At 43.9% G+C, this 26,533-nt stretch overlaps 1 protein-coding gene across 5 annotated transcripts in view; it reads left to right on the plus strand.

The window, feature by feature from the left end:
- The window catches only part of nek10 (NIMA-related kinase 10), a 485,577-nt gene that overhangs the window by 361,851 nt on the left and 97,193 nt on the right, over positions 1–26,533 (plus strand). For all 5 annotated transcript variants that reach the window (XM_068059792.1, XM_068059804.1, XM_068059810.1 and 2 more), the window contains 2 exons: positions 23,881–24,052; positions 24,488–24,574. In XM_068059792.1, coding sequence (XP_067915893.1) covers positions 23,881–24,052; positions 24,488–24,574 — 259 coding nt within the window. The remainder of the gene's footprint in view (positions 1–23,880; positions 24,053–24,487; positions 24,575–26,533) is intronic.

Consider the following 26,533-nt stretch of genomic DNA (forward strand, 5'->3'; position numbering starts at 1 on the left):
GACTATCTCAAATAAGGGAGAATCGAACCATCTCCCCTTGACATTCAATGGCATTACCATCGCTGAATCCCCCACTGTCAACATCCAGAGGGTTACCATTGACTAGAAACTGAACTGGAGTAGCCATATAAATACCGTGGCTACAAGAGCAGGTAAGAGTCTAGGAATCCTGCAGCAAGTAACTCACCTCCTGTCTCCCCAAAGACTGTCCATCATCTACAAGGCACAAGTCAGGAGTGTGTTGAAATACTCTCCACTTGCCTGGATGGGTGCAGTGCCAGCAACACTCAAGAAGCTTGACACCATCCAGGACCAAGCAGCCTGCTTGATTGGCACCCCATCCACAAGCATTCACTCCCCCACCACCGACGTACAGTGGCAGCAGTGTGTACCATTTACAAGATTCACTGCAGCAACGCACCAAGGCTCCTTAGATAGCACCTTCCAAACCTATGACCTCTACCACCTAGAAGGACAAGGGCAGCAGTTGCATGGGAACCCCACCACCTGCATGTTCCCCTCCAGGCCACACACCATCCTGACTATATCACCGTTACTTCGCTGTCACTGGGTCAAAATCCTGGAACTCCCTTCCTAACAGCACTGTGGGTGTACCTACCCCACATGGACTACAACGGTTCAAGAAGGTGGCTCACCCCCACCATCTCAAGGGCAATTAGGGATTGCAATAAATGCTGGCATAGCCAGCGATACACACATCCCATGAATGAATAAAAAAATGACCAATCCAACCTTGTTGCCTTGATAATATTCATAAACGATCTATCCTCCTCGACCATCCTGAGAGCTTCTTCAAGTGACCCACTCCATCCTTCTCCAGCACATATTTCACAACTTTCAAGTCTTTGGATGTCCACTTTTCTCAAGGTCCATATTTCAGCCCCCTACAACAAGACGCACCAAATCACAGTCTTACGAACATACAAACATACGAATTAGGAGCAGGCCATTTGGCCCATCGAGCTTGCTCAGCTATTCAATAAGACCATGGCTGATCTGTTTGTGTACCGAATTCCACATGCCCATCTACCCCTGATAACCTTTGATTCCCTTGCCAAGAATCTATCATTAAAAATATTCAATGAGCCTGCCTCCACCAGCTTCTGAGGCAGAGAGTTCCAAAGTCACACAACCCTCTGAGAGAAAAAATTTCTTCTCATCTTTGTCCTAAAAGGGTGACCCCTAATTTTAAAACAGTGCCCCCTGGTTCTGCCAAAGTGAATAACTTCACATTTTCCCACATTATACTCCATCTGCCAGATATTTGCCCACTCACTCAACCTATCTATATCGGTCTGCAAGCTCCTTATGTCCTCTTCACAACATACTTTCCTAGGGCGGCACAGTGGCGCAGTGGTTAGCACCGCAGCCTCACAGCTCCAGCGACCCGGGTTCAATTCTGGGTACTGCCTGTGTGGAGTTTGCAAATTCTCCCTGTGTCTGCGTGGGTTTTCTCCGGGTGCTCCGGTTTCCTCCCACAAGCCAAAAGACTTGCAGGTTGGTAGGTAAATTGGCCATTATAAATTGCCACTAGTATAGGTAGGTGGTAGGGAAATATAGGGACAGGTGGGGATGTGGTAGGAATATGGGATTAGTGTAGGATTAGTATAAATGGGTGGTTGATGGTCGGTACAGACTCGGTGGGCCGAAGGGCCTGTTTCAGTGCTGTATCTCTAAACTATCCTTGTGTCATCTGCAAATTTAGCTACCATGCCATCGCTCCCCTCAGCTAAGTCATTGATATAAATTGTAAAAAGTTGAGGCCCCAGCACAGACTCCTGCGGAACTCCACTCATCACATCCTGCCATTCAGAAAAGGACCCATTTATGCATACTCTCTGTTTTCTGCCAGGCAATCTTCTGATGCTAATATGTTACACCCTACACCATGAGCTCATACTTTGTGCAATAACCTTTTATGTGGCACCTTGTCAAATGCCTTCTGGAAATCCAAGTACAGTACATCAACGGGCTCCCCTTTACCCACAGCGCATGTTACTCCTTCAAAGAACTCCAATAAATTGGTTAAACATGATCCCCCTTTTACAAAACCATGCTGTCTATTCACGATTACTTTGAGTTTTTCCAAATGCCCAGCTAAAACCTCCTTAATGATCGATTCTAATACCTTCCCCATGACAGACGTCAAACTAGCTGGTCTATAGTTACCAGTTTGTTGCCTCACACTCTTCTTGAATAGAGGGGTTATATTTGCTACTTTTCAGTCTGATGGAACCTTTCCAGAATCTAGCGAATTTTGAAAAATTAACACCAACGCATCTACTACCGCATTAGCTACCTCTATTAAGACACTAGAATGAAGTACATCAGGACCCAGGAACTTGTCAACCCGCAGCTCCATCAGTTTGCTCATTACTGCTTTCCTGGTGATTGTAATTTCAGCAAGTTCCACTCTTCCTTCCATCTCCTGATTTATAGCTACTACTGGAATGTTTTTTGTATCCTCTATAGTGATGACAGAAGCAAAATATTTGTTCATTTCATCCCCCATTTCCTTATTATCTACTATTGACTCCCATTCTCACTGACTAGAGGACCAACACTCACTTTACTTACTCTTTTCCTTTTTAAATATCTGTAGAAACTCTTGCTATCCGTTTTTACATTTCTAGCTAGCTTCCTCTCATACTCTAATTTCTTTCTGTGATCAACCTTTTAGTCATTCTCTGCCATTTTATCTACTCTGACTGATCATCTGACCTGCCACTCATCTTTGCGCAATTATATGCTTTTTCCTTAAGTTTGATGCTTTCCTTAACTTCTTTAGTTAACCACGGATAGTGGGTCCTTCCCTTAGAATTTTTCTTTATGGTAGGAATATACTTATTCTGCGTATTCAGAAATATCCCCTTAAATGTCTGCCACTGCTTCTCTATTGATCTGTCTTCTAGCCTAGTAACTTCACTTCAGCTAACTCATCTTTCATGCCCACATAGTTGCCCTTATTTAAATTGTTACGACCAGGTGAGAAAGAGGTCTAGGGTTTCCTTTCAGCCTTCACCTGGTCTTACAGTAACAGCATTTAATTTTTTACACTCCGTGTTTTGAGCTTCCCCTTGCTGAATCCTTGTTCACACTTTCCAATTATAAGGCAAAGGAATGAGCACAAACAGGCTTTCTTAGTTTAAAGAAGAAAGGTGAAATTTATTAAAACTTAAACTAAAACTCTAATTCAGTTAACGCATGCATACGCGATACGCATATGCAAATAGAGACAGAAAAAAGCAGCAGAAAAATAAAGTGGAAAGGTTTGAGGCAATATCTGAAGAGTTTTTTGTTACGGGTCTTAGAGCTTACTGTAGAGTCCTTGTTTGTAGGTGGAGCTTGCTTCTCGTTGGGGCACAGTGTTCTTCTTAAACCTTGTTCACTGTAGGAGACTTTTCTCTCTTGGGGTTCACGTGTCTTCAGTGGGTTTCAGTTCTGTGAGAAAGAGATGGGAGCAGACAGGAGGAGAGGAGGTCTTTTCCAGTCCTGAAGCAAAGAACTTTCTGCCAGTTCAAACACTGTCTCTACAATTTAAAACTCCCCATGTTGGCCAGCAGGGTAGTCACGTGACTGGTATGACCACTTCTGGCTTTCTGTATTGGGTGGGTCAGGAGATAGCTGCTTTGTTACAAGCAGTGTCTGTTAATATGCAAAAATGTCCTTCCAGCCAGGAACATGCAACCCCCTGTAATAGGCCTTCTCTTCTTCCCAGTGACAATTTGAAATTTAATGTCCATGTGGCGAAATTAATGTGCCCCATTCTTGGCAGGTGGGGGCCTGCATGACAAAGTTTAAAATACTACTCTTTGACCCAGTCTTCTCTCTTTCAAACTGGATGTAAAATGCAATCATATTGTGGTCGCTGCTACCTAGAGGTGCCTTTACTCTGAGGTCATTAATTAATCCTGTTACATTACACAATACCAAAACTAATATACTCTGCTCTGTGGTTGGTTCCAGAACATGCTGCCATAAGAAACTATCTCAAAAGCATTCTATGGCCTTCTCATCCAGGCTACTATTGCCAATCTGATTTTTCCAGTTTCTATGTAGATTAAAATCACCCATGGTTATTTCCATACCTTTATCACATGCATTGTATACTTCATCCTGCATTGTGGTTACTGTGAGGGGGCCTGTAGACCACTCCCACTAGTGACTTCTTTCCCCTACTATTCCTCATCTCCACCCAAACTGATTCTACATCCTGATCTCCTGAACCAAGGTTATCTCTAACTATTGCACCAATGCCATCCTTGATTAACAGTGCTATCTCTCCACCTTTACCTAGATTCCAATTCTTCTTGAATGTTATATGCCCCTCAATATTCAGGACCCAATCCTGGTCATCCTGCAGCCACGTTTCCATAATGGCAATCAGATCATATTTATTTACTTCAATGTGCGCTACCAGTTCATCTACTTTGTTATGAGTGCTACGTGCATTCAGATACAGAGCCTTTAGTTTTGTCTGTTAACTTTGTAACATCTAGTCATGACTGTTGGTGTGTTCTTAGGTTTTTTCCCTCTGTCCCTTCCTGCTATTCTCTGACTAATTTCCCATATCACTATTCTGCTCTACCTGTTGATTTACTACATCTACCCAAGCTTGATCTCTCACCCCTCTTATTTAGTTTAAAGCCCTCTCTACTTCCCTAGTTATACGGTTTGCTGGAACACTGGTTCCAGCACGGTTCAGGTGCAGACCGTCCCAACGGTATAGCCCCCACTTTCCCCACTACTGGTGCCAGTGCCCCACGAACCAAAACCCACTTCTCCCACACCAGTCTTTGAGCCACATATTCATTTCACTAACCTTATGTGCCCTTCTGCCAATTGGCCAGCGATTATTACCCTCAAGGTTCTGCTCTTCAATTTGGTGCCTAGCTCCTCATACTGTCTAAGCAGAACCTCTTTCCTCGTCCTACCTATGTCGTTGGTACCTACATGGACTATGACAACTGGATCCTTCCCCTCCCACTCCAAGTTTCTGCCTACCCCTGAGCAGATGTCCCGAACCCTGGCACCGGGTAGGCAATACATCCTTCTGGACTCATGCTCTTGGCTGCACAGAACAGTGTCAATCCCCTTCACTATACTATTCCTTATTACCATTACATTCTATTTTGCTCCTCCCACTTGAATGGCTTCCTGTACCACAGTGCAATGGCCAGTCTGCTCATTTTATTTTTATTTATTTAGAGTTACAGCACTGAAACAGGCCCTTCGGCCCACCGAGTCTGTGCCGACCAACAACCACCCATTTTTCCTAACACTATCCTACACTACCCCCATATTTTCTACCACATCCCCACCATTCTCCTACCACCTACCTACACTAAGGGCAATTTATAATGGCCAATTTACCTATCAACCTGCAAGTCTTTTGGAGGTGGGAGGAAACCGGAGCACCCGGCGTAAACCCACACAGACACAGGGAGAACTTGCAAACTCCGCACAGGCAGTACCCAGAATCGAACCCGGGTCGCTGGAGCTGTGAGGCTGCGGTGCTAACCACTGTGCCGCCCATCCACCTTGCAGACCTTGCTTTCGTCTACACAGGTTGAGAGCACCTCAAACCTGTTTGCAATTGCAAAGTCTGCTTGGTCCCATTACCTGCCTCACTCATGGCCACATCCTCCTGTCCCTCACTGCTGACCAAAACGGATGACCCTGTTTTAAGAGGTGTGACCTCTTGATATTTCTTTTCTTGAGGTCTATACTCATTCCTGTACTGAGCAATTCTTTATGTTTGGAGAATGCATTCTTTACCATTGCTATTCCAGCTCTGATTTCTTTATGGTTGTAACCATCTTCTGACAAGATGCTTCCCAGGTACTTAAGTGATACTTGCTTCAGCTGTTAACCATTTATCCCACCATTATTTCTTCCAATCTTCACAACTTTCAGCTTTTTTACATTCATTTTCATTCCGTAAGCTTTCACCACTGCATTGATCCTATCTATTAGTATCTGTAAATCTTCTGCTGTGCTCGCTATTAGGGCCTGGTTGTCTGCAAATCTCACTGCCTTCACCAATTAACCTCTTACTTTGACACCTTCCTATACTTCACATAGTGCTTCTTTTATCATGGCAATGGTTATAGTAGACAGCCTTGTCTCACCCTATGCCTGATTACACCATGTTCAGTTTCACCAAATACTGTCCTGATAGTTGCAGTCTGTCCCATGTGCAGAGCTACAGTCATTCATTTATCTCTCCAGACAGCTCTGATTGCTTCCAGCAATTTCAACAGCCTTTGCCAGTTCACTCAGTAGAGAGCTTTTTCATAATCCACAAAGCAGGTGTACACTTCTTGCTAGTATTCTATGCTTCTTTCACTTATCACTACTCTCGCCTCTCTTGTTCCACAACCCTTCCGAAAACTGAATTGATCACAGCAGATGTAATGGCTTGCTTTGGCTTCCAATCTATTTGCTAGGATCTTTAACATTACCTTGGTGCCTGTTAATTAAAGTTATGGTGTGGTGCTCTTCACGATTCGTGGTATTTGCCTTCTTCTCCAATGACGTCATTATGCTCCTCAAAAAGGCCATTCTCCCTCAGTGTACGTCTCTTTACACAAGTTAATCAGTTCCCTTGTGCCTTCTTTCCAAGTCCTTTTACCATTTCTGCAGGGATTCCATCACATCCTTCTGACTTTCCTGGCCTCAGACCTTTTATAGCTCTAATTATTTCAAACTCCAGAAGATCAGGTCCTAAGTCATCCTGGGAAATGTTGTCTTCTTTCTCTGGTTCTAGTTCTATTGGTTTGCCATCTTTGTCATATGGGCCTTCAATATACTCTTTCCATCTATTCTTTACTTCCTCAGATTTTATAAGCAGTGTACCATCTCTATTATCAGTTCCTCTTTAGAACCATAGAACCATAGAAAAGTTATGGCACAGAAAGAGGCCATTCAGCCCATCATGTCTGTGCGGCTCACTTTCCAGCCTTGGTCCGTAGCCTTACCGGTTACAGCACTTCAGGTGCAGGTCCAGGTATCTTTTAAATGAGTTCAGGGTTTTTTGCCTCCACCACCGATCTGGGTAGCAAATTCCAGACACCTACCACCCTCTGGATGAAAAGGTTTTTCCTCATGTCTCCTCTAATACTTCTACCAATCACCTTAAATCTGTACCTCCTGGTAATTGACCTCTCCACTAGGGGAAACAGGTCCTCCTGTTTACTCCATCTAGGCCCCTCATAATTTTGTACACCTCAATTAATTCACCTCTCAGCCTCCTCTGTTCGAAGGAAGACAACCCTAGCCTATCCAATCTTTCCTCATCACTGCAATTTTCAAACCCTGGCAATATTTTTGGTAATCTCCTCAGTACTCTCTCCAGAGCAATTATGTCCATCCTGTAATGTGGTGACAAGAACTATACGCAATACTCCAGCTGTGGCCTAATCAGCGTTTTATATAGTTCCAGCATTGCATCCCTGCTTTTGTATTCTACACCTCGGCCAATAAAGGAAGCATTCCATATGCCTTCTTCACTTTATCTACCTGTCCTGCCACCTTCAGTGAACTGTAGACATATACTCCAAGGTCTCTCACATCCTCTACCCCTCTCAATATCTTCCCCGTTTATTGTGTATTCCCTTGCTTTGTTTGCTCTCCCCAAATGCATTACCTCACACTCCTCCGAATTGAATTCCATTTGCCACTTTTCCACCCACTCAACCAAATCATTGATATCATTCTGGAGTCTATAGCTATCCTCTTCGCTGTCAACTATACGGCCAATTTTTGTGTCATCTACAAATTTCCCATTCATACCTCCCACATTTAAGTCCAGATCATTAATCTCTACCACAAACAGCAAGGAACTCAACACTGAGCCCTGTGAAATGCTGCTGGAAACCGCTTTCTATTTGCAAAAACATCTGTCGACCATTACTCTTTGTTTCCTGTCACTGAGCCGAATTTGGATCCAACTCACTGCATCCCCCTGTATCCCATTGGCTTTTACATTTCTGACCAGTCTGCCATGTGGGACCTTGTCAAATGCCTTACTAAGATCCATGTAGACAACATCCACTGCACTACCCTCTTCAATCCTCCTTGTTATTTCCTCAGAAAATTCAATTAAGTTGGTGAAACACAACCTTCCCTTAACAAATCCATGCTGGCTATCCCTGATTAATCTGTGCCTTTCCAAGTAACAGTTTATCCTATCTCTCAGAATTGATTGTAATAATTTGCCCACCACCGAGGTCAGACTGACCAGCCTATAATTATTTGGCCTATCCTTCGCAACATTTTTAAACAATGGTCAAACATTCGCAGACCTCCAATCCTCTGGTACCTCACCTGTATCTGATGAGCATTTGAAAATGATCCTCAGAGCATCCGCTATTTCCTCCCTGGCTCCCTTTAACAGCCTGGGATACAATCCATCTGGCCCTGGGGATTTATCCAGTAAAAGGATGTCGGACCCTCTAGTACTTCCTCTCTCATTATGCTTATTGTATCTAATATTTCACACTCCTCTTTAACTACAATATCTGCACCATCCCTCTCCTTTGTGAAGACAGAGACAAAGTACTCATTAAGAACCCTGCCCACATCTTCTGCATCCATGCATAAGTTACCTTGTACATCTCTGATAGGCCCTACCCTTCCCTTAGTTATCCTCTTGCTCTTATTGTACTGATAAAACATCCTTGGGTTGTCCTTGATTTTACCTGCCAATATTTTTTCATGTCCTCTCTTTGCTTTCCTAATTTCCTTTTTTACTTCACCCCTGCACTTTCCACACTCCTCTAGGCTTTATAAAGTATTAAGTTTTTTGTGACTGTCATTAGCTTTCTTTTTCTGCTTTATCTTACCCTAAATGCTTCTAGATAACCAGGGGGCTCTAGATTGGCGGTACCACCCATTTTCTTTGTGGGGACATGCCTACACTGCGCCCATAGAGTCTCGCTTTTGAATGCCTTCGCCCGGTTTGCCACTGATTTTCCTTCCAGTAGCTGTATCCAGTCCACTTTCGCCATATCACCTCTCAGCTTCGTAAAATGTGCCTTCCCCCAATTTAGGACTTTTACTCCTGTTCTCTCTTTGTCCTTTTCCAGAATAATGCTAAATGTAACTGTATTATGGTCACTATCTCCAAAATGGTCACCCCTGCCACTTCATCCACTTAGAGTCATAGTGTTATACAGCACAGAAACAGGCCCTTCGGCCCATCGTGTCCATGCTGACCATCAAGCACCTATCTAATCTAATCCCATTTTCTCACACTTGCCCCCTAGCCTTGTATGCTATGGCGTTTCAAGTGCTCATCTAAATACTTCTTAAATGTTGTGGGGGTTCCTGCCTCTACCCTGCTTCAGGCAGTGTGTTCCAGATTCCAACCACCCACTGGGTGAATTTTTTTTCCTCAAATCCCCTCTGAACCTCCCGCCCTTTACCTTAAATCCATGCCGCCTGGATATTGACACCTCTGCTAAGGGAAAAAGTTTCTTCCTATCTATCCTATCAATGCTCCTCATAATTTTGTATACCTCAATCAGGTCCTCCCTCAGCCTTCTCTGCTCCAAGGAAAACAACCCTAGCCTTTCCACTCTCTCTTCATAGCTGAAATGCTCCAGCCCAGGTGACATCCTAGTGAATCTCCTCTGCACCCTCTCCAGTGCAATCATATCCCTCCTGTAATGCGGTGACCAGAACTGTACACAGTACTCCAGCTGTGGCCTAACTAGCGTTTTCTACAGCTCCATCATAACCTCCATGCTCTTATATTCTATGCCTTAGCTAATAAAGGCAAGTTTCCCATATGCCTTCCTAACCACCTTATCCACCCATGCTGCTGCCTTCAGTGATCTATGGACAAGTACACCAAGGTCGCTCTGACCTTCTGTACTTCCTGGGGTCCTACCATACTTTGTATATTCCCTTGCCTTGTTAGCCCTCCCAAAATGCATCACCTCACATTTCTCAGGATTAAATTCCATTTGCCACTGCTCCACCCATCTTACGAGCCCAACTATATCATCCTGTAATCTAAGGCTTTCCTTCTCACTATTTACGACACCAACAATTTCCGTGTATTCTGCGAACTTACTGATCATACCTCCTATATACACGTCTAAATCATTAATGTACATTATAAACAGCATGGGTCCCAGCACCGATCCCTGCGGTACACCACAGGCTTCCAATTGCAAAAACAACCCTCGACCATCATCCTCTGTCTCCTGTCACTTAGCTAATTTTGGATCCAATTTGCCAAATTGCCCTGTATCCCATGGGCTCTTACCTTCTTAACCAATCTCCCATGGGGGATCTTATCAAAAGCCTTACTGAAGTCCATGTGGACTACATCAACTGCCTTACCCTCATCTACACATCTAGTCACCTCTTCGAAAAATTCAATCAAGTTTGTCAGACATGATCTCCCCCTGACAAAGCCATGCTGACTATCCCTGATTAATCCCTGCCTCTCCAAGTAGAGATTAATCCTATCTCTCAGAATTTTTTCCAATAGTTTCCCTACGACTAATGTTAGTCTCACTGACCTATAATTACCTGGTTTATCCCTGCTACCCTTCTTGAATAATGGTACCACATTCGCTGTCCTCCAGTCCTCTGGTACCTCTCCTGTGGCCAGAGAGGATTTGCAAATTTGTGTCAGAGCCCCTGCTATCTCCTCCCTTGCCTCACATAGCAGCCTGGGATACATCTCATCTGGGCCTGGGGGTTTATCCACTTTTAAGCCAATTAAAACAGCTAATTTCAATACTAATTTGTTCCAGTAAATCACAATCCCCCTTCCTGATCTCTACACCTATAATGTCCTTCTCCATAGTGAACACAGATGAAAAGTAATCATTTAAAACCTCACCTACGTCCTCTGGCTCCACACACAGATTGCTACTTTGGTCCCTAATGGGTCCTACCTTTTTCCTGGTTTTCCTCTTACCCTTAATATACTTAGAAAACGCCTTGGGATTCTCCTTTATCTTCCCTGCCAGTGTTTTTTCATGTCCCCTCTTCGCTCTCCCAATAACTTTTTTAAGTATCCCCCCTACACCTTCTATACTCCTCTAGGGCTTCTGTTTTCAGTCCTCTGAATCTGCCATAAGCCTTTTTTTTCCTTATCGAATCCTCTATATCCCTTGACATCCAGGATTCCCTGGACTTGTTGGTCCTACTCCTCACCTTTACATGTTGGACCTGAACTCTCACTATTTCCTTTCTGAATGAATCCCACTGGTCTGATGTAGACTTTCCTACAAGTAGCTACTCCCAGTCCACTTTGGCCAGATCCTGTTTTATCATATTGAAATCTGCCTTCCCCCAATTCAGTACTTTTATTTCCAGTCCCTCTTTGTCTTTTTCTATAACTACCTTAAATCTTACTATGGTCACTATCCCCAAAATGCTCCCCCACTGACACTTCTACCACTTGTCCGGCTTCATTCCCTAAGATGAGATCCAGTGCCGCCCCTCCTATTGTAGGACTTTCTATGTGCTGGCTCAAAAAGCTCTCCTGAATGCACTTTAAGATTTCTGCCCCCTTTAAACCTTTTGCACTAATACTATCCTCGCTAATGTTGGGGAAGTTGAAATCCCCTACTATTATTACCCTATTATTTTTACACCTGTCTGAGATTTGCCTACATATCTGCTTCTCTCTCTCTCCCTGACTGTTTGGAGGCCTGTAGTACACTCTCAGCCAAGTGATTGCCCCCCTTTTCTTTTTAAGTTCTAGCCTTATGGCCTCATTTGAGGAACTTTCTAAAATATCATCCCTCCTTACTGCAGTAATTGATCAACAGGGCAATGCCACCTCCTCTATTACACCCTCCCCTATTACTCCTGAAAATTCTATACTGTGGGATATTGTGCTGCCAGTCCTGCCCTTCCCTCAACCATGTCTCTGTGATAGCAGTAATATCATATTCCCATGTTTTAATCAATGCCCTCAATTCATCTGCCTTACTAGTAAGACTCCTTACGTTAAAATAGATAAAATCCAGCCTTGCATTATTCGCTTGTGCCCTAGCAAACCTCCCAGCAAGGATGTTGGTCCCGTTCCGGTTCAGGTGCAACCCGTCCAACTTGTACAGGTCCCACCTTCGCCAGAAACAGACCCAGTGATCCAGGAAACTAAAACCATCCCTCCTGCACCATCTCTTCAGCCACGCATTCATCTGCTCTGTCCATCTATTCCTATATTCACTCGCACGTGGCACCGGGAGTATTTCAGAGATTACAACCTTTGAGGTCCTGCTTTTTAATCTGCTACCTTGCTCCCTAAATTCTTGTTACAGGACCTCATCCGTCTTTCTACCTATGTTATTGGTACCAATGTGGACCACGACCTCACGCTGTGCACCCTCACCCTCTGGAATACTCTGTAGCTGCTCGGTGATAGCCATGACCCTTGCATCAGGCTACATATCATCCTGGAATCATGTCTGCGACCAGAAAAATGCCTATCTGTTCCTCTAACCATAGAATCACCCACTGCTATTGCTCTCTTGTCCCTTTTTCTCCATCCACTTTCCCAGCTTCATTTCCTAAGACTAAATCTAGAATTGCGCCCCTCTTGTTGGGCTTGTTAGTTGCTGGCTAAAAACATTCCCTTGAATGAAGTTCATGAATTTTGTGCCCTCTGTGCCCTTTACACTGTATGCCAGTTGATATTAGGGTAGTTGAAATCCCCAACTATTATTGCCCTATCGCTTTTGCACTCAGAAATTTGCCTACATTTCTGTTCTTATATCTCCCTCTCACTATTTGGGAGTCTATAGTACACGCCTCTTAGTGTGGCTGCCCCTTTTTTATTTCTGAGCTCAACCCTTATGGACTCATTTTATGATTCATTTAGCATATCATCCCTCCTCACAGCTGTAATTGATTCTTTAACCAATAATGCTACACACCCTGTCCTTTTTTTATCCCTTTCTCTATCCTGCCTGAAAACTCTATATCCAGAGATGTTGAGCTGCCATTTTTGCCTCTCTTTAAGCCAGGTTTTCATTATAGCAATGATATCATACTGCCATTTGTCTGTCTGTGTCCTCAGCTGATCAGCTTTATTTGTTATATTCCTTGCGTTTAAATAAATACCTTTTAACACTGCCAAATTCCTGTGCTGCACACTTTTTAACCTTTGCTTCTTCTGTCTTTCAGAGTCTCTCACTAATTTTCTGCCTTCCGTTCCCTGCTCTGAATTTGTCCTATCTGAAACTGCCCTCAGGTTCCCATTCCCCTGCCAAACTAGTTTAAACCATCCCCAACAGCACTAGCAATCTTCCTGCAAGGATATTCATCCCAGTCCTGTTCAGGTGTAGACCGTTCAACTTCTACAAGTCCCACCTTCCCCAGAATGCCCCAGAAATCTGAAGCCCTCCCTCCTGCACCATCTCTCCAGTAAAGCATTCATCTGGTGGATTCTCCTATTTCTGTACTTACCGGCGCATGGCTTGGGAGTAATCCAGAGATTACTACCTTTGAGGTCTTGCTTGCTAATCTCTTTCCTAACACCCTAATCTCAGCCTGTAGGACTTCATCCCTTTTTTTACCAATATCATTGGCTCCAATGTGGACCATGACCTCTGGCTGTACACCCTTGCTCTCCAGAATGCTCTGTAGCCACTTGATGATATCCTTGCACCAAGAAGGCAACATACCATCCTGGAATCACGTCTGCATCCACAGAAATGCCTGTCTGTTCCCCTAACTATAGAATCCCCTACCATTATTGCTTTCCTGTCTTTTCTCCTCCCTCCCTGCACATCTGAGAGATCATGGTCCTCTGGTCATGACTGTCACTGCACTCTACAGAGGAACCCTTTCTCCCATCGGTACTCAGAACTGATTACCGGTTAGAAAGTGGGATGCCCTCTGGGGACTCCTGCACTACTTGCTTTGCCCTTCTTGTCTATCTGGCAGCCACCCAGTCCCTCTCTACCTGCGCTGTCTTAAGCTGCGGGGTGACCACCTCCTGAAACGTGCTATCCACTTATCTTTCATCCTTACGAATGCACCTCAGTGACACCAACTGCTCCTTGAGTTCCAGGATTCAGCACTCAAGGTTTTGGTGGCACATCTTGCACTTGTAGTTGTCCAGGACATGGGTAGAGTCCTGGATTCCCCACATGGCACAGGATGTGCAATCGATGGGTGTGAGCAGCCCTGCCATGCCTTGAATTATTTATTTACTGCACTAAAATTGGAAGTTAAATAAATACAATAAAATGGTTATAAATAGAACAAACAAATGAGTAACCACCTACCAACTACTGGTATTTTAGCTTCTATTTAGTAGATAGGCTTAAATGTTAGAGAAAAAATAAAAATCAGCAGAAAGAAGAAAGTAAGAAAATACACACCAGCTACTCACCGACTAGCTTCCTTTGCCTCACCGCGCTCTTTCCCATTTCACGCTGTTTGTGGCTCCGAGGTCTCACCCAGTCAATCACCTCCCTCCTTCCCTGTGATGTCACACCTCGATTTTCCTTTCTGATTGCATGCTGTGCTGTTGGAGATGTGCTCTGCTGCTGTGTCTCTGCCGGTGGTTCCCACAATCTTTTTAAACTCCTCTCTCCCGATGTGCTCTGCTGCTTGCTTACCCCTCTTTCCTCCAGTCAATTCCTTTATTTTCTCATAGAGAGTGTTCGTTCCTCCTTTTTTTTGCAGTTCATCCAATTCTCTGAATTTCTCTCCCCACCAACTGTGTCTTGCCTGTTCAGTTTCTCTCCTTAGCTCATTGTTTAGTTTTCTATATATTCCTTTATCTTCTTTCATATTTTTGTTCTTCCACTTTCTTCTCTCATGCATTTTCTTCAGCAATTTCTTCTGAGACCTATGGCTTTTTAACTCTTTTCCCTTTAACCATGCCAATGTTTTCTTTAGCCCTTTCTAAGATGGTGCTTTCCAGTCTATCCCACTAACCTTGGCAATTGCTTTCTGAACTGTTGTTAACCTCTAACTTTTTCTCCACTGCTTCACGAAATTTGACCTTCTCAGAGCCCTGCATCCTCTCTCTATCCCGCCTAGGCTTTTGATTTCCCTTCTTGATTCTCTTCAGCTGAACTTTTACTATCATGGCCACTAGATTATGATCTGTGTCCACGTCTACTCTTGGGGAGGCACATGCATTCTTTATGCTGTTTTTATATCTCCGCTTGACAAGGGTGTAATCAATTTGGTACCTCTTCAGATCCCCAGGTGACTTACAAGTGTACTGTTTCCTCTGATTATGCGTAAAACAGGTATTGTTGATGCACAGCTTCCATCTTATACAGAGCTCAATCAGCATCTCTTCTCTGTTGTTTCTGACATCCAGTCTGTGACTTCCAACGTCGTTTCCATCTCTGCCTTCATCGACTACAGCATTCCAGTCTCCCATAATCACCAAGAAGTTGTTTCCTTTTTCCTTTCCTATCAGTTCTTACAGTTTCTGGTACTCTGTCTGCAATTCTTCATCCAGGTGCTCTGATGTGGGCATGTGCACTGCTATAATAACAACATCCACTGGATCAGCACAGAGCACCATCTTCAGCAGTCTGTCACTGTGTTGGGCCCTGCACTCAGGGTTATGAGCCATGGCCAACAATAGAACCAGTGCATTTTCAGTGGTGATGGCAGAAGAGCTAGAACCTCGAGGGACAAAAGCTGCTTTCACGTGGAGGATCCTTCGGGAAGAGGACTTGTGGTTCCTTTAAGCACACATGAGGAAGGCAATGGGAAGCCACCTCATGTATTCTTCTTCCTAGTTATATTGCTCATGGCTGACAGTCTTTTAATACTTGTTCGCTAATAGTGCTTGGAAGATACAGAGGTATCCTGTTGTATTAGTGTACATAATTGGCTACAGTTGATAAAATGAATCTTGGTGTGGCATAAAAATATATACTTGAGCAGTGTTATAAGTATTTTTGGAACTTCAGTTACTGTTACAAAGAATTTTTAGAAATTAATATCTGCAAAATTTTTCAAATAGTTTGCATCCATTAAAAACTGACCGTTTCTGAAAATTAATGGCCTGTAAATTATTATACTGTGACATCTGGTGGAGGTGAAGGAAGCCAACGTGGAATCATCGAATAGAATCATAGACTGGTTACAGCATAGAAAGAGGCCATTTGACCCGTCAAGCCCATACCAGCTCGTTGCAAGAGCAATTTAGCTAGTCCCACTCCACTGTCCTTTCCCCTCGGCCCTGCAATTTCTTCCCCCTCAGGTGCTTATCCAATTCCATTTTGAAAGCCATGATTGAATCTGCCTCCACCACCCTTTCAGGCAGTGCATTCCAGATCGTAACCATTCGCTGCATAAAAGAGTTTTTCCTCATGTCGCCTTTGGTTCTTTTGCCAGTCACCTTGAATCTGTATCCTCTTGTTCTCAACCCTTCTGCCAATCTATTTCTCTATCTGCTCTGTATTGACCCTTCAGGACTTTGAACACCCTGATCAAATCTTCCCTCACTCTTCTCTTCTCAACCTTCTCTTTAAGGAGAACAACATTCACTTCTCGAAATTTATCCTCATGACTGAAGTCCCTTACCCCTGGCACCATTCTCGTAAATCTTTTCTGCACCCTCTCTAAAGCCTTCACATCCTTCCTAAAGTGCAGTGCCCAGAATTAGACATAATACTCCAGTTGTGGCCAAACCAGCATTTTGGTTCATTATAATTTCTTTGCTTTTGTACTCTTTGTCTCTATTTATAAAGCCCAGGATCCTGTATGCCTTTTTAACCACTTTCTCAACCTGCCCTGCCACCTTCAATGATTTGTGCATACATACTCCCAGGTCTCTCTGCTCCTGCACCCTTTTAGAATTGTACTCTTTAATTTATATTGCCTCTCCTCATTCTTCCTACCAAAATGTATCACTTCATACTTCTCTGTGTTAAATTCCATCATCCTCCAATGCCTCTCCACTGTCATCTAGCTAGATGGGACTGCACTCACCTGTTTCCATTCTTATGGACCCAGCCATAGCAAATCAACTGTAATTGACTTCTCTTCCCACTCCCATATTGTTACCTCTAGTTTCCCCCTAGGATCTATCCTTAGCCCCCCCCCCCCCTTCTGTTTGTAGATATAGGACATAGGAACAGGAATAGGCCATTATTTCTTATTTGCATGCAACCCGTCGGCGACATCATCTGAAAGTACAGTGTTAGTTTTCAGATGTACGCTGATGACACCCAGTTCTACCTCACCACCACCTTTCTTGACTCCACCGTCTCTAAATTCTTAGACAGCTTATTCCACATCCAGCACTGATGAGCAGAAATTTCTTCCAACTAATTATTGGGAATACTGAAGCCACTGTCTTTGGCCCCCACCACTAACTCCTTTCCCTAGCCACTGACTCCATCACTCTCCCTGTCAACTGTCTGAGACTGAACCAGACTGTTCGCAACCTCAATGTCATATTTCATCCTGATTTGAGCTTCCGACGGCATATCTGTGCTATCACTAAGACCATCTATTGCCACCTCCGTAGCATTGCTAGACTCCACCCCTGCTTCAGCTCTTATGGTGCTGAGGCCCTCATCTATGACTTTACTATCTCTTGTTATGACCAGGTGAACAAGATGTCCAGGGGTCTCTTGCTGTCCTCACCTGGTCATATTGTAACAGTATTTAATTTTAGACACACTGTGTTTAAAGCTCCCCTTTTTGTGAATCCGTGTTCACAGTTTCCAATTATCAGGCAAACAACTAAGCACAAACAGACTTTCTTTGGTTTAAAGCAGAAAGATGAAATTTATTGAACCTTAAACTTAACTCTAATATGGTTCACGTCTGCGGATGTTCGATGCACTCACTCTAGCATGCACATGCTAACATGCAAGATAGGGACAGAAAAAAGTAGAAGAGATAAGTAAAACAGTTTGAGGCAATATCTTATTACTGTTTCTCGAGCTCGCTGTAGTCCTTGACTGAAGTTGTATTCGTGCGTTTCATAGAGGCCCAGTAATCTTCTTAAAAATTTATTCACATGGCAAATCTTCCTCTCTTTGAGTCTCACGTGTCTTCAATGCTTTCAATTCCCTGAGAGATAGGCAGGAGGTGTTCTTAGTTCCAGGAGAGCACACAGCATTCTGCCTGGCAATTCCTTTGTTTGGGAGTTCAAATTCAAAGAGCTCCCAGGGTGCTCAGCAGGTTAGTCATGTGACTAGTTCCTTATGTGGAACAGTCTCTTCACATCCCTTGCTGGAGGCTCAAATTTCTCTGCCCCGGCAAGTTAGCCGTGTGACTAAAACTAGTCTGACCACTTCTGTGTATTGGAGGGCAACTGCAAAGTCTCCATTGTTTCAACATTGTCTGTTACCATGGAAATGTCTTTCCAGTCAGAGCTTGCAATTTTAAGTTTTAATGTTCATGTGGTGAAATAATGTGTTCCTCAGTCTTAGTAGGTGGGGGTTTGCCTGACACTCTACACTGACCATTTTATCAGTCTCCTGGCTAGTCCACTTCCTACCTTTGGTAAACCTGAGGTCATCCTAAACTTTGTTGCCTATGTCCTAACTTGCACCAAGTCCCATTCACCCCTCATCCCTGTGCTCACTGACCAACATCAGCTCTCAGTTAAACAACTTTAATTTAGTAAAGCATCCCAAGGTGCTTCTCAGGAATGTAATCAAACAAAATTTGACACTAAACCACATAAGATTTTAGGGCAGACCGGCTTTCAAATTCTCATCCTCATTTTCAAATTTCTCCATGGTCGCTCCCCTCCCTATCTGTGTAACCTCTTCATACTGGGGCGGCACAGTGGCGCAGTGGTTAGCACCGCAGCCTCACAGCTCCAGCGACCCGGGTTCAATTCTGGGTACTGCCTGTGTGGAGTTTGCAAGTGCTCCCTGTGTCTGCGTGGGTTTCCTTCGGGTGCTCCGGTTTCCTCCCACATGCCAAAAGACTTGCAGGTTGATAGGTAAATTGGCCATTATAAAATTACCCCTAGGATAGGTAGGTGGTAGGGAAATATAGGGACTGGTGGGGATGTGGTAGGAATATGGAATTAGTATAGGATTAGTATAAATGGGTGGTTGATGGTCGGCACAGACTCGGTGGGCCGTAGGGCCTGTTTCAGTGCTGTATCTCTAAAAAAAAAATATCTGCGCTCCACTAATTCTAGCCTCTTGAGGATCCACCATTTGAATCAATCCACCATTGATGGCCGTGCCATCAGCTGCCAAGGTCCTAACTGCTGGAATTCTCCTTAAACCTCTCTACCTCCCTTCCTCTCTTACCTACTTTAAGGCACTTCTTAAAACCCACCTCTTTGACATCTGCCCTAAAATCTCCTTATGTGACTTAGTGTCAAATTTTGTTTGATTGCGCTCCTGTGAAGCACCTTGGGATGCCTTACTAAATTAAAGGCACTATATAAGTAATGTTGATGTTGTTGTTGTATTTTCCTTCCTCAGCTGATGACTCAGCTCTCCTCCATGCTGAACACCACTTAGAGGAAGTACTGAGAGTAGCAAAGGCAAAGGGTGCACTCTGGGTGGAGGACTTCAATGTCCATCATTAAGAATGGTGCGATAGCACCACTAGTCACCAAACTGACCTGAAGGCCTGGGATGGTGTCGGGACCCATAATCTTTGCTGTGTCCAGTATACTCAACTGTTTCTTAATATCATGTAGAGTGAATAAAATTGAAAACTGGAATCTGTAATAGTTGAGAACCTGAGAAGGAGGCAAGAGAAGGATCATCCACTCGTCACTTCTGGCTGAAGATGGTTGGAAATGTGTATCCTTGGCTTATCCGTTCAAATGCAGGAGTCTGCCATCGTTGAGGATACAGATGTTCATGTATCTTCCTTCATTCATTGGTTGCTTAATTGTCCACCACCATTCACAATTGGATGTTGTAAGGCTACAGAGGTTTGACCTGATCAGTTGGTTGTGGGATTGCTTAGTTCTGTCTATAGCATACTGTGTTCATTGTTCAGCCTGTATTGTAGCTTCACCAGATCCACATATTCTTCTACATTCTTAATTGAACCAGGGTTGGCAATCTGGCATAATGGTGATCGAGGTGTAAGGGATATGCTGGGCCATGAGTTTACAGGTTGTAGTGGTATGCAATTCTACTGCTGTTGACCTACAGCAACTCATGGATGTTTGATTTTGAGCTACTAAATCTGTTCTTAATCTATCCCATTTATCACGGTGGTAGTGCCATACAACAGAATGGAGGATGTTCTCAATATGAAGACAGAGTTTGGTCTCCAAAAGGACTATGCAGTGGTCACTCCTACCAATGTTCTCATGGACAAATGAATCTGCAACAGGTAGATTGGTGAGGACAAGGTCAAGTAGATTCTTCCCTCACGTTGGATCTCTCACCAGCTGCTAAAAGCTCAGTCTGGCAACTATATCCTTCAGGTCTCAGCCCGCTTGAGGCTCTCATCATATTTGCATTTAACACCACATTCTCCTCCTCTTGCTTCCCATTTCAGTTGGCTTTCTGTCCTTGAGCAGCAAGGTGAAACAGGCCAACCCAGTGTTACAAGAACCCATATTTTTTGTGGTAAAACTTGGGAATCGAAACTTTTAAAAACTAAAAAAAAGATTTCATGGACATTGAAACATCTGGAGATAGCTGAACTTTATGGATGCTTTTTTAAAAAAAGCAAGGCCAACAAGAGGTTCCTGGTTTTGACCAGTAAACAAATACTGGAAACCAGGTGATTTCAAGGAAACCACAGGGGGTTTTGACCAAAGAGCTACCCTTTGTTGTGACAAGAGAGAATTTATGACTTAGCATGAGACTTACTTGGAAAAGTACTTTCACTTTGAACTGTTAAAGATGCTGGTTTTAGGACTAAAAACAGGCAGTTGGGATCTGCATATGGACTTGCCAGGAGATCAGAACTGTTACCTGCATCTTTGAAGAATCCCTGCTCTGGAAAAGCAAATGCTTGTATGAAGTGGTACGGTTGCCTCCTGTAATTTTGAAGACATCCTGAATGCTTGCAGAAACCTTACATATTTAAAAAAGGATTTTAGCATTGAATGTGTGTGAGAACTGACACCTCTGTTGCTGCACACCAGATGGAAGACCAATGGAAGCCTTCGGCTGTTGAATTTCTTTGAACACCTCCCCAAACAGACTGTTCATCAACCTCACCTGGAAAAATTCCGTGTGGCTGCCAACTATTCGACTTTGGGCACCTTGCCAAAAAAAGGACTCCCATATCTTTTCAGTAAAAGTTTTTTTTATTCCTTCTACTTCTTTGTAACAGCTGTAAACAAAAATCCCCTTTTTTCCGGTTAACCAGTTTTTAGATGCATGTGAGTGTGCGTGGGGGGCTAGGAATAATACAAAGCTTTAATATTACAATTCACATATATATATATTTACTTCATTATTGGTTAAGACTTGGTTTTATAATAAACAGATAATTTTGTTGTTTATTGAAGAAACTTGGTTGGTGTGCTTTATTCTGGGGACAAATAGAGTATCTAATGGGCTGTTTCAGTAAGTAAGAACATTTATTGATATGTTGTGACCTGCGGAGATGTGCGACTGAATTAACAGTGCACTCAACAAAGAACAAAGAACAGTACAGCACAGGAACAGGCCATTCGGCCCTCCAAGCCTGCGCCGATCTTCATGCCAGTCTAAACTAAAACCTTCTGCACTTCCGTGGACCGTATCCCTCTATTCCCATCCTATTCATGTATTTCTCAAGATGCCTCTTAAACTTCGCTATCATACCTGCTTCCACCACCACCCCACCCCCCGGAAGCAAGTTCCAGGCACTCACCACCCTCTCTGTAAAGAACTTGCTTCGCACATCCCCTCTAAACTTTGCCCCTCGCACCTTAAACCTATGTCCCCTAGTAACTGACTCTTCCACCCTGGGAAAAAGCTTCTGACTATCCACTCTGTCCATGCCACTCATAATTTTGTAAACCTCTATCATGTCATCCCTCCACCTCCGTCGTTCCAGTGAAAACAATCCGAGTTTATCCAACCTCTCCTCATAGCTAATGCCCTCCAGACCAGGCAACATCCTGGTAAACCTTTTCTGTATCCTCTCCAAAGCCTCCACGTCCTTCTGGTAGTGTGGCGACCAGAATTGCACGCAATATTCTAAGTGTGGCCGAACTAAAGTTCTGTACAGCTGCAGCATGACTTGCCAATTTTTATACTCTATGCCCCGACCGATGAAGGCAAGCATGCCGTATGCCTTCTTGACTACCTTATCCACCTGCGTTACCACTTTCAGTGACCTGTGGACCTGTACGCCCAGATCTCTCTGCCTGTCAATACTCCTCAGGGTTCTGCCATTTACTGTATACTTCCCACCTGTATTAGATCTTCCAAATTGCATTACCTCAAACATTTGTCCGGATTAAACGCCATCTGCCATTTCTCCGCCCAAGTCTCCAACCGATCTATATCCTGCTGAATCCTCTGACAATCCTCATCACTATCTGCAACTCCACCAACTTTTGTGTCGTCCGCAAACTTACTAATCAGACCAGCTACATTTTCCTCCAAATCATTTATATATGCTACAAACAGCAAAGGTCCCAGCACTGATCCCTGTGGAACACCACTAGTCACAGCCCTCCATTCAGAAAAGCACCCTTCCACCGCTACCCTCTGTCTTCTATGACCGAGCCAGTTCTGTATCCAGCTTGCCAGCTCACCTCTGATCCCGTGTGACTTCACCTTTTGTACCAGTCTGCCATGAGGGACCTTGTAAAGGCTTTACTGAAGTCCATATAGACAACATCCACTGCCCTTCCTTCATCAATCATCTTCGTCACTTCCTCAAAAAACTCAATGAAGTTGGTGAGACAAACCTCCCCTTCACAAAACCATGCTGCCTCTCGCTAATAAGTTCATTTGTTTCCAAATGGGAGTAAATCCTATCCCAAAGAATCCTCTCTAATAATTTCCCTACCACTGACGTAAGGCTCACCGGCCTATAATTTCCTGGATTATCCTTGCTACCCTTCTTAAACAAAGGAACAACATTGGCTATTCTCCAGTCCTCTGGGACCTCACCTGTAGCCAATGAGGATACAAAGATTTCTGTCAAGGAATTTCTTCCCTTGCCTCCCTCAGTATTCTGGGGTAGATCCCATCAGGCCCTGGGAACTTATCTACCTTAATGCTTTGCAAGACGCCCAACGCCTCCTCCTTTTTGATGATGACATGACCCAGACTATCTACACTCCCTTCCCTAGACTCATCATCCACCAAGTCCTTCTCTGGTGAATACTGATGCACAGTACTCATTTAGTACCTCGCCCATTTCCTCTGGCTCCACACATAGATTCCCTCCTCTGTCCTTGAGTGGGCCAACCCTTTCCCTGGTTACCCTCTTGCTCTTTATATACGTATAAAAAGCCTTGGGATTCTCCTTAATCCTGTTTGCCAATGACTTTTCATAACCCCTTTTAGCCCTCCTGACTCCTTGCTTAAGTTCCTTCCTACTTTCTTTATATTCCTCAAGGGCTTCGTCTATTCCCAGCCTTCTGGCCCTTACGAATGCTTCCTTTTTCTTTTTGACTAGGCTCACAATATCCCTTGTTATCCAAGGTTCCCGAAACTTGCCAAACTTATCCTTCTTTCTCACTCCTCCTGCCTCGGTCTTAACACCAGGAACATCTTCACAGATGCTGGCAATTCTGTTTGTAATTTAAAGTTGCAGAATGTGGATTTCCCAGGCTCCCTCTGACCGGCCAAATATGAGTTACATTTTTTAATGGCACAGGCCATTGAGCTTTCAGGTATCTTCCTCAACGATTAAGCAGCAATATGCAGTTGATATATTGTGTAGTAAATTGTGCAGTAAAATGCTAAATTATCTTCCTATATTAAAGTTTACCTTCTTGCATTACAGGAGCATTGTGATAAGTCAAGTCTAGGAAGCAGCAGTGGAACAGCCAGTCTGAAGTGTGAGTCATCAGAAACAAGTGATAACCCATTAGATGGCACACATGTACTGCATGTTAAAGATGGGGATGATGTAGTATTTCTCGAGAAATTTAATTCTGCAGAGAGCACAGAAAAAGGTACAATTTAGGTTCTTAATAACATGGAATAAGTAGAAATGATGTACTGCAATAAATGTTATTTAATGTTATCTAAAATGTTAATTAATCCAGAATTTATGAGACATTCAGACTGACACAAATAATTTGGTTGAAATATATTTTACATTGTAATTTTTTTGACATTTTAAAAATGTGAATGGTCAAATAATATTACAGAAATTTTGTTTACAATTGGAATGTAATTTTTTATAACGATGTATTAGTGATCTGTTTTGATAATATCCTTAAGAATATAAGTTGTTAATTTTCAACTTGATCGTGTAAAATGGCTATCTAGTTTGGACATGAACATTTTTAAAATGATAACTGATACAAAACCAGTGAAACTGTAAAATGCTAATATGTATGTCTTCAGTTTAAAATGTGTCAGCTTTTCTTTCTATTGTACTGCAGATATGTGTCCAGAAATGGATGATGAGTTGAACATTTCAGATCACTCCAGCAGCTCCAGTCCTAGCCCCATAAAAGATTCTACCCTGAGTAAGTGTAATGGATTATAATAAAAGCGCTGCTATCTACACCAGTTTGCTGTAATCTTAAAGTGCTTGTGCACATCTATCAATCTGTAAAATAAATGGATCATGGAATTTATATCATTTTTGTAAAATAGTTCATGTATATAAAGCCACTGTAAGAAATGATTTCACAAATTTCTGCTCTTGGCTCAGAGGTTCTCCCGCTGGAAATATTGGGTGCAAAATTCAGTTGTGTAGCTTCTAGCATTGCTGTGGAGGCCTACCAGAGGTTTCCATCTGCATGTTGTGTTACTTGTCACTTCGTGCACAGTGTTATTGAATTGGGGTGGCGCATGTCGGTACATCCCCTGTGTGCGCCTGAAGACTTTGAATGCTATCATGATGTCAGTGATCCAAATGGCTGGAGGCAATGCCAGGATATCAAATTTGGTCAAGACGGTCAGCATCTTTATTAATCAATCCTGAAACAACATGTGTTATGAAGCAAGATGGGCCCTTCTGGAGCTATTTAAAGGTCCCTCAAGCAAAGTTTGTAGAAGCACTGTGGTGAGTTGCTGGAGCAATTTGGAGGTTTTTGCTGACCACAGGTATGGAGGCAGTAATTGCAGTACCACTTGGTCTACAGCATGTGTAGAAACTACAGAGGAGGAGGCAGAGAGGGAAAGCTGTGCAAGCTGAGAGGAGAAGGAGGGCTCTCCATAAAAGGGCCTACCCATAAAAGATGTTTCAGGGGCACTGCTCCTACTTAGCAATGAGCCACGAGTAGTACTTGAGGAAACTACAATTTACAAAGGAGGTGGTCACGAGTTATGCTGCCTCCTTCACATCAACCTGGATCTTCGAAGCAGGGTGAGGACCGCCCTCCCGGTTGCCATGAAGGTCACCATCGCCCTTATGTTCTACACCACTTCCAGGAGGGAGCAGATGACATTAGCCACAGATCAGAGTTTTTCATGCATAGATGTATCAGGGAAATCACAGAGGAACTGTATGTGAGGAGAGGGACTTCATCTTCTTCTCCCTGAGGAGGGAACACCAGGATGAAAGGGCACATGGATGCATCAGTATAGCGGGCTTCCCAGTGGTGCAGGGCACCATCGACTGCACGGACATGGCTCCCTACGTCAACGGGGAGAGGTACCGCAACTGCAAGGGCTACAACTCAGTCAAAGTGAAGTTGGTGTTTAACCACACCAAGATGTACACCTCGGTGAATGCCCACTAACCTGACAGCACCGGCAATGCTTTTAGCCTGCACCTGTCCACAATACCTACCTCTAAGATACACCGGAGGATGGCTGCTTGGCAGCAAAAGTTATCTCCTCCTCACGTGGCTCATGAACCCTTTCCGCCATCCCACCATGCGAGGTCAGAGAGCCTTCTATGAGAAACTTGGGGCCATGCACAATACCATGGAGCAAGCCATCGGCCTCCTTAAGCAGCACATCACTGCCTAGATTGGTCAGGGGCATCACTCCAGTATACGCCTGAGAGGGTGTCCATATTTGTGGTGGTGGTGTGCTACGTCCTCCACAATATTGCAGTTCTGAGGGCCCAGCCACTACCTTCTGGGATTGGGAGACCCCCTCAAGAAGAAGAGGAAAAGGAGGAGGGACATGTAGGAGACCACATCCACAATGAGTAACTCGATGGAGCAAGTGGAACCGCATTATGAGGCTCTGCTTCAGTTAACAGCCCAACATGGACCACCATTCCTAAACAGTACATCTTAGCAGACTCCCCATCACAAAGGTAGGTGGAAGGCTGCTGACCTCCACTTGGGTGAAACTGCAGATGGTCTTTTGAGCCACCCTCGAGTGGCTCTGGGTTTCGAGGCCCCAGCTGTGGAATGCATCACCTCGGCATGGGTGCCAGTAGTCTGAACTGGCTAGCTGAGACAACAGCAGGGGCACTGGTGGAGTGGCAGTGGTGGGAGCATGAATGTTGTCATTCTGAGAGAGGG

Source organism: Heterodontus francisci, chromosome 2, assembly GCF_036365525.1.
Source record: "Heterodontus francisci isolate sHetFra1 chromosome 2, sHetFra1.hap1, whole genome shotgun sequence".
In the NCBI taxonomy this organism is placed as follows: Eukaryota; Metazoa; Chordata; class Chondrichthyes; order Heterodontiformes; family Heterodontidae; genus Heterodontus; species Heterodontus francisci.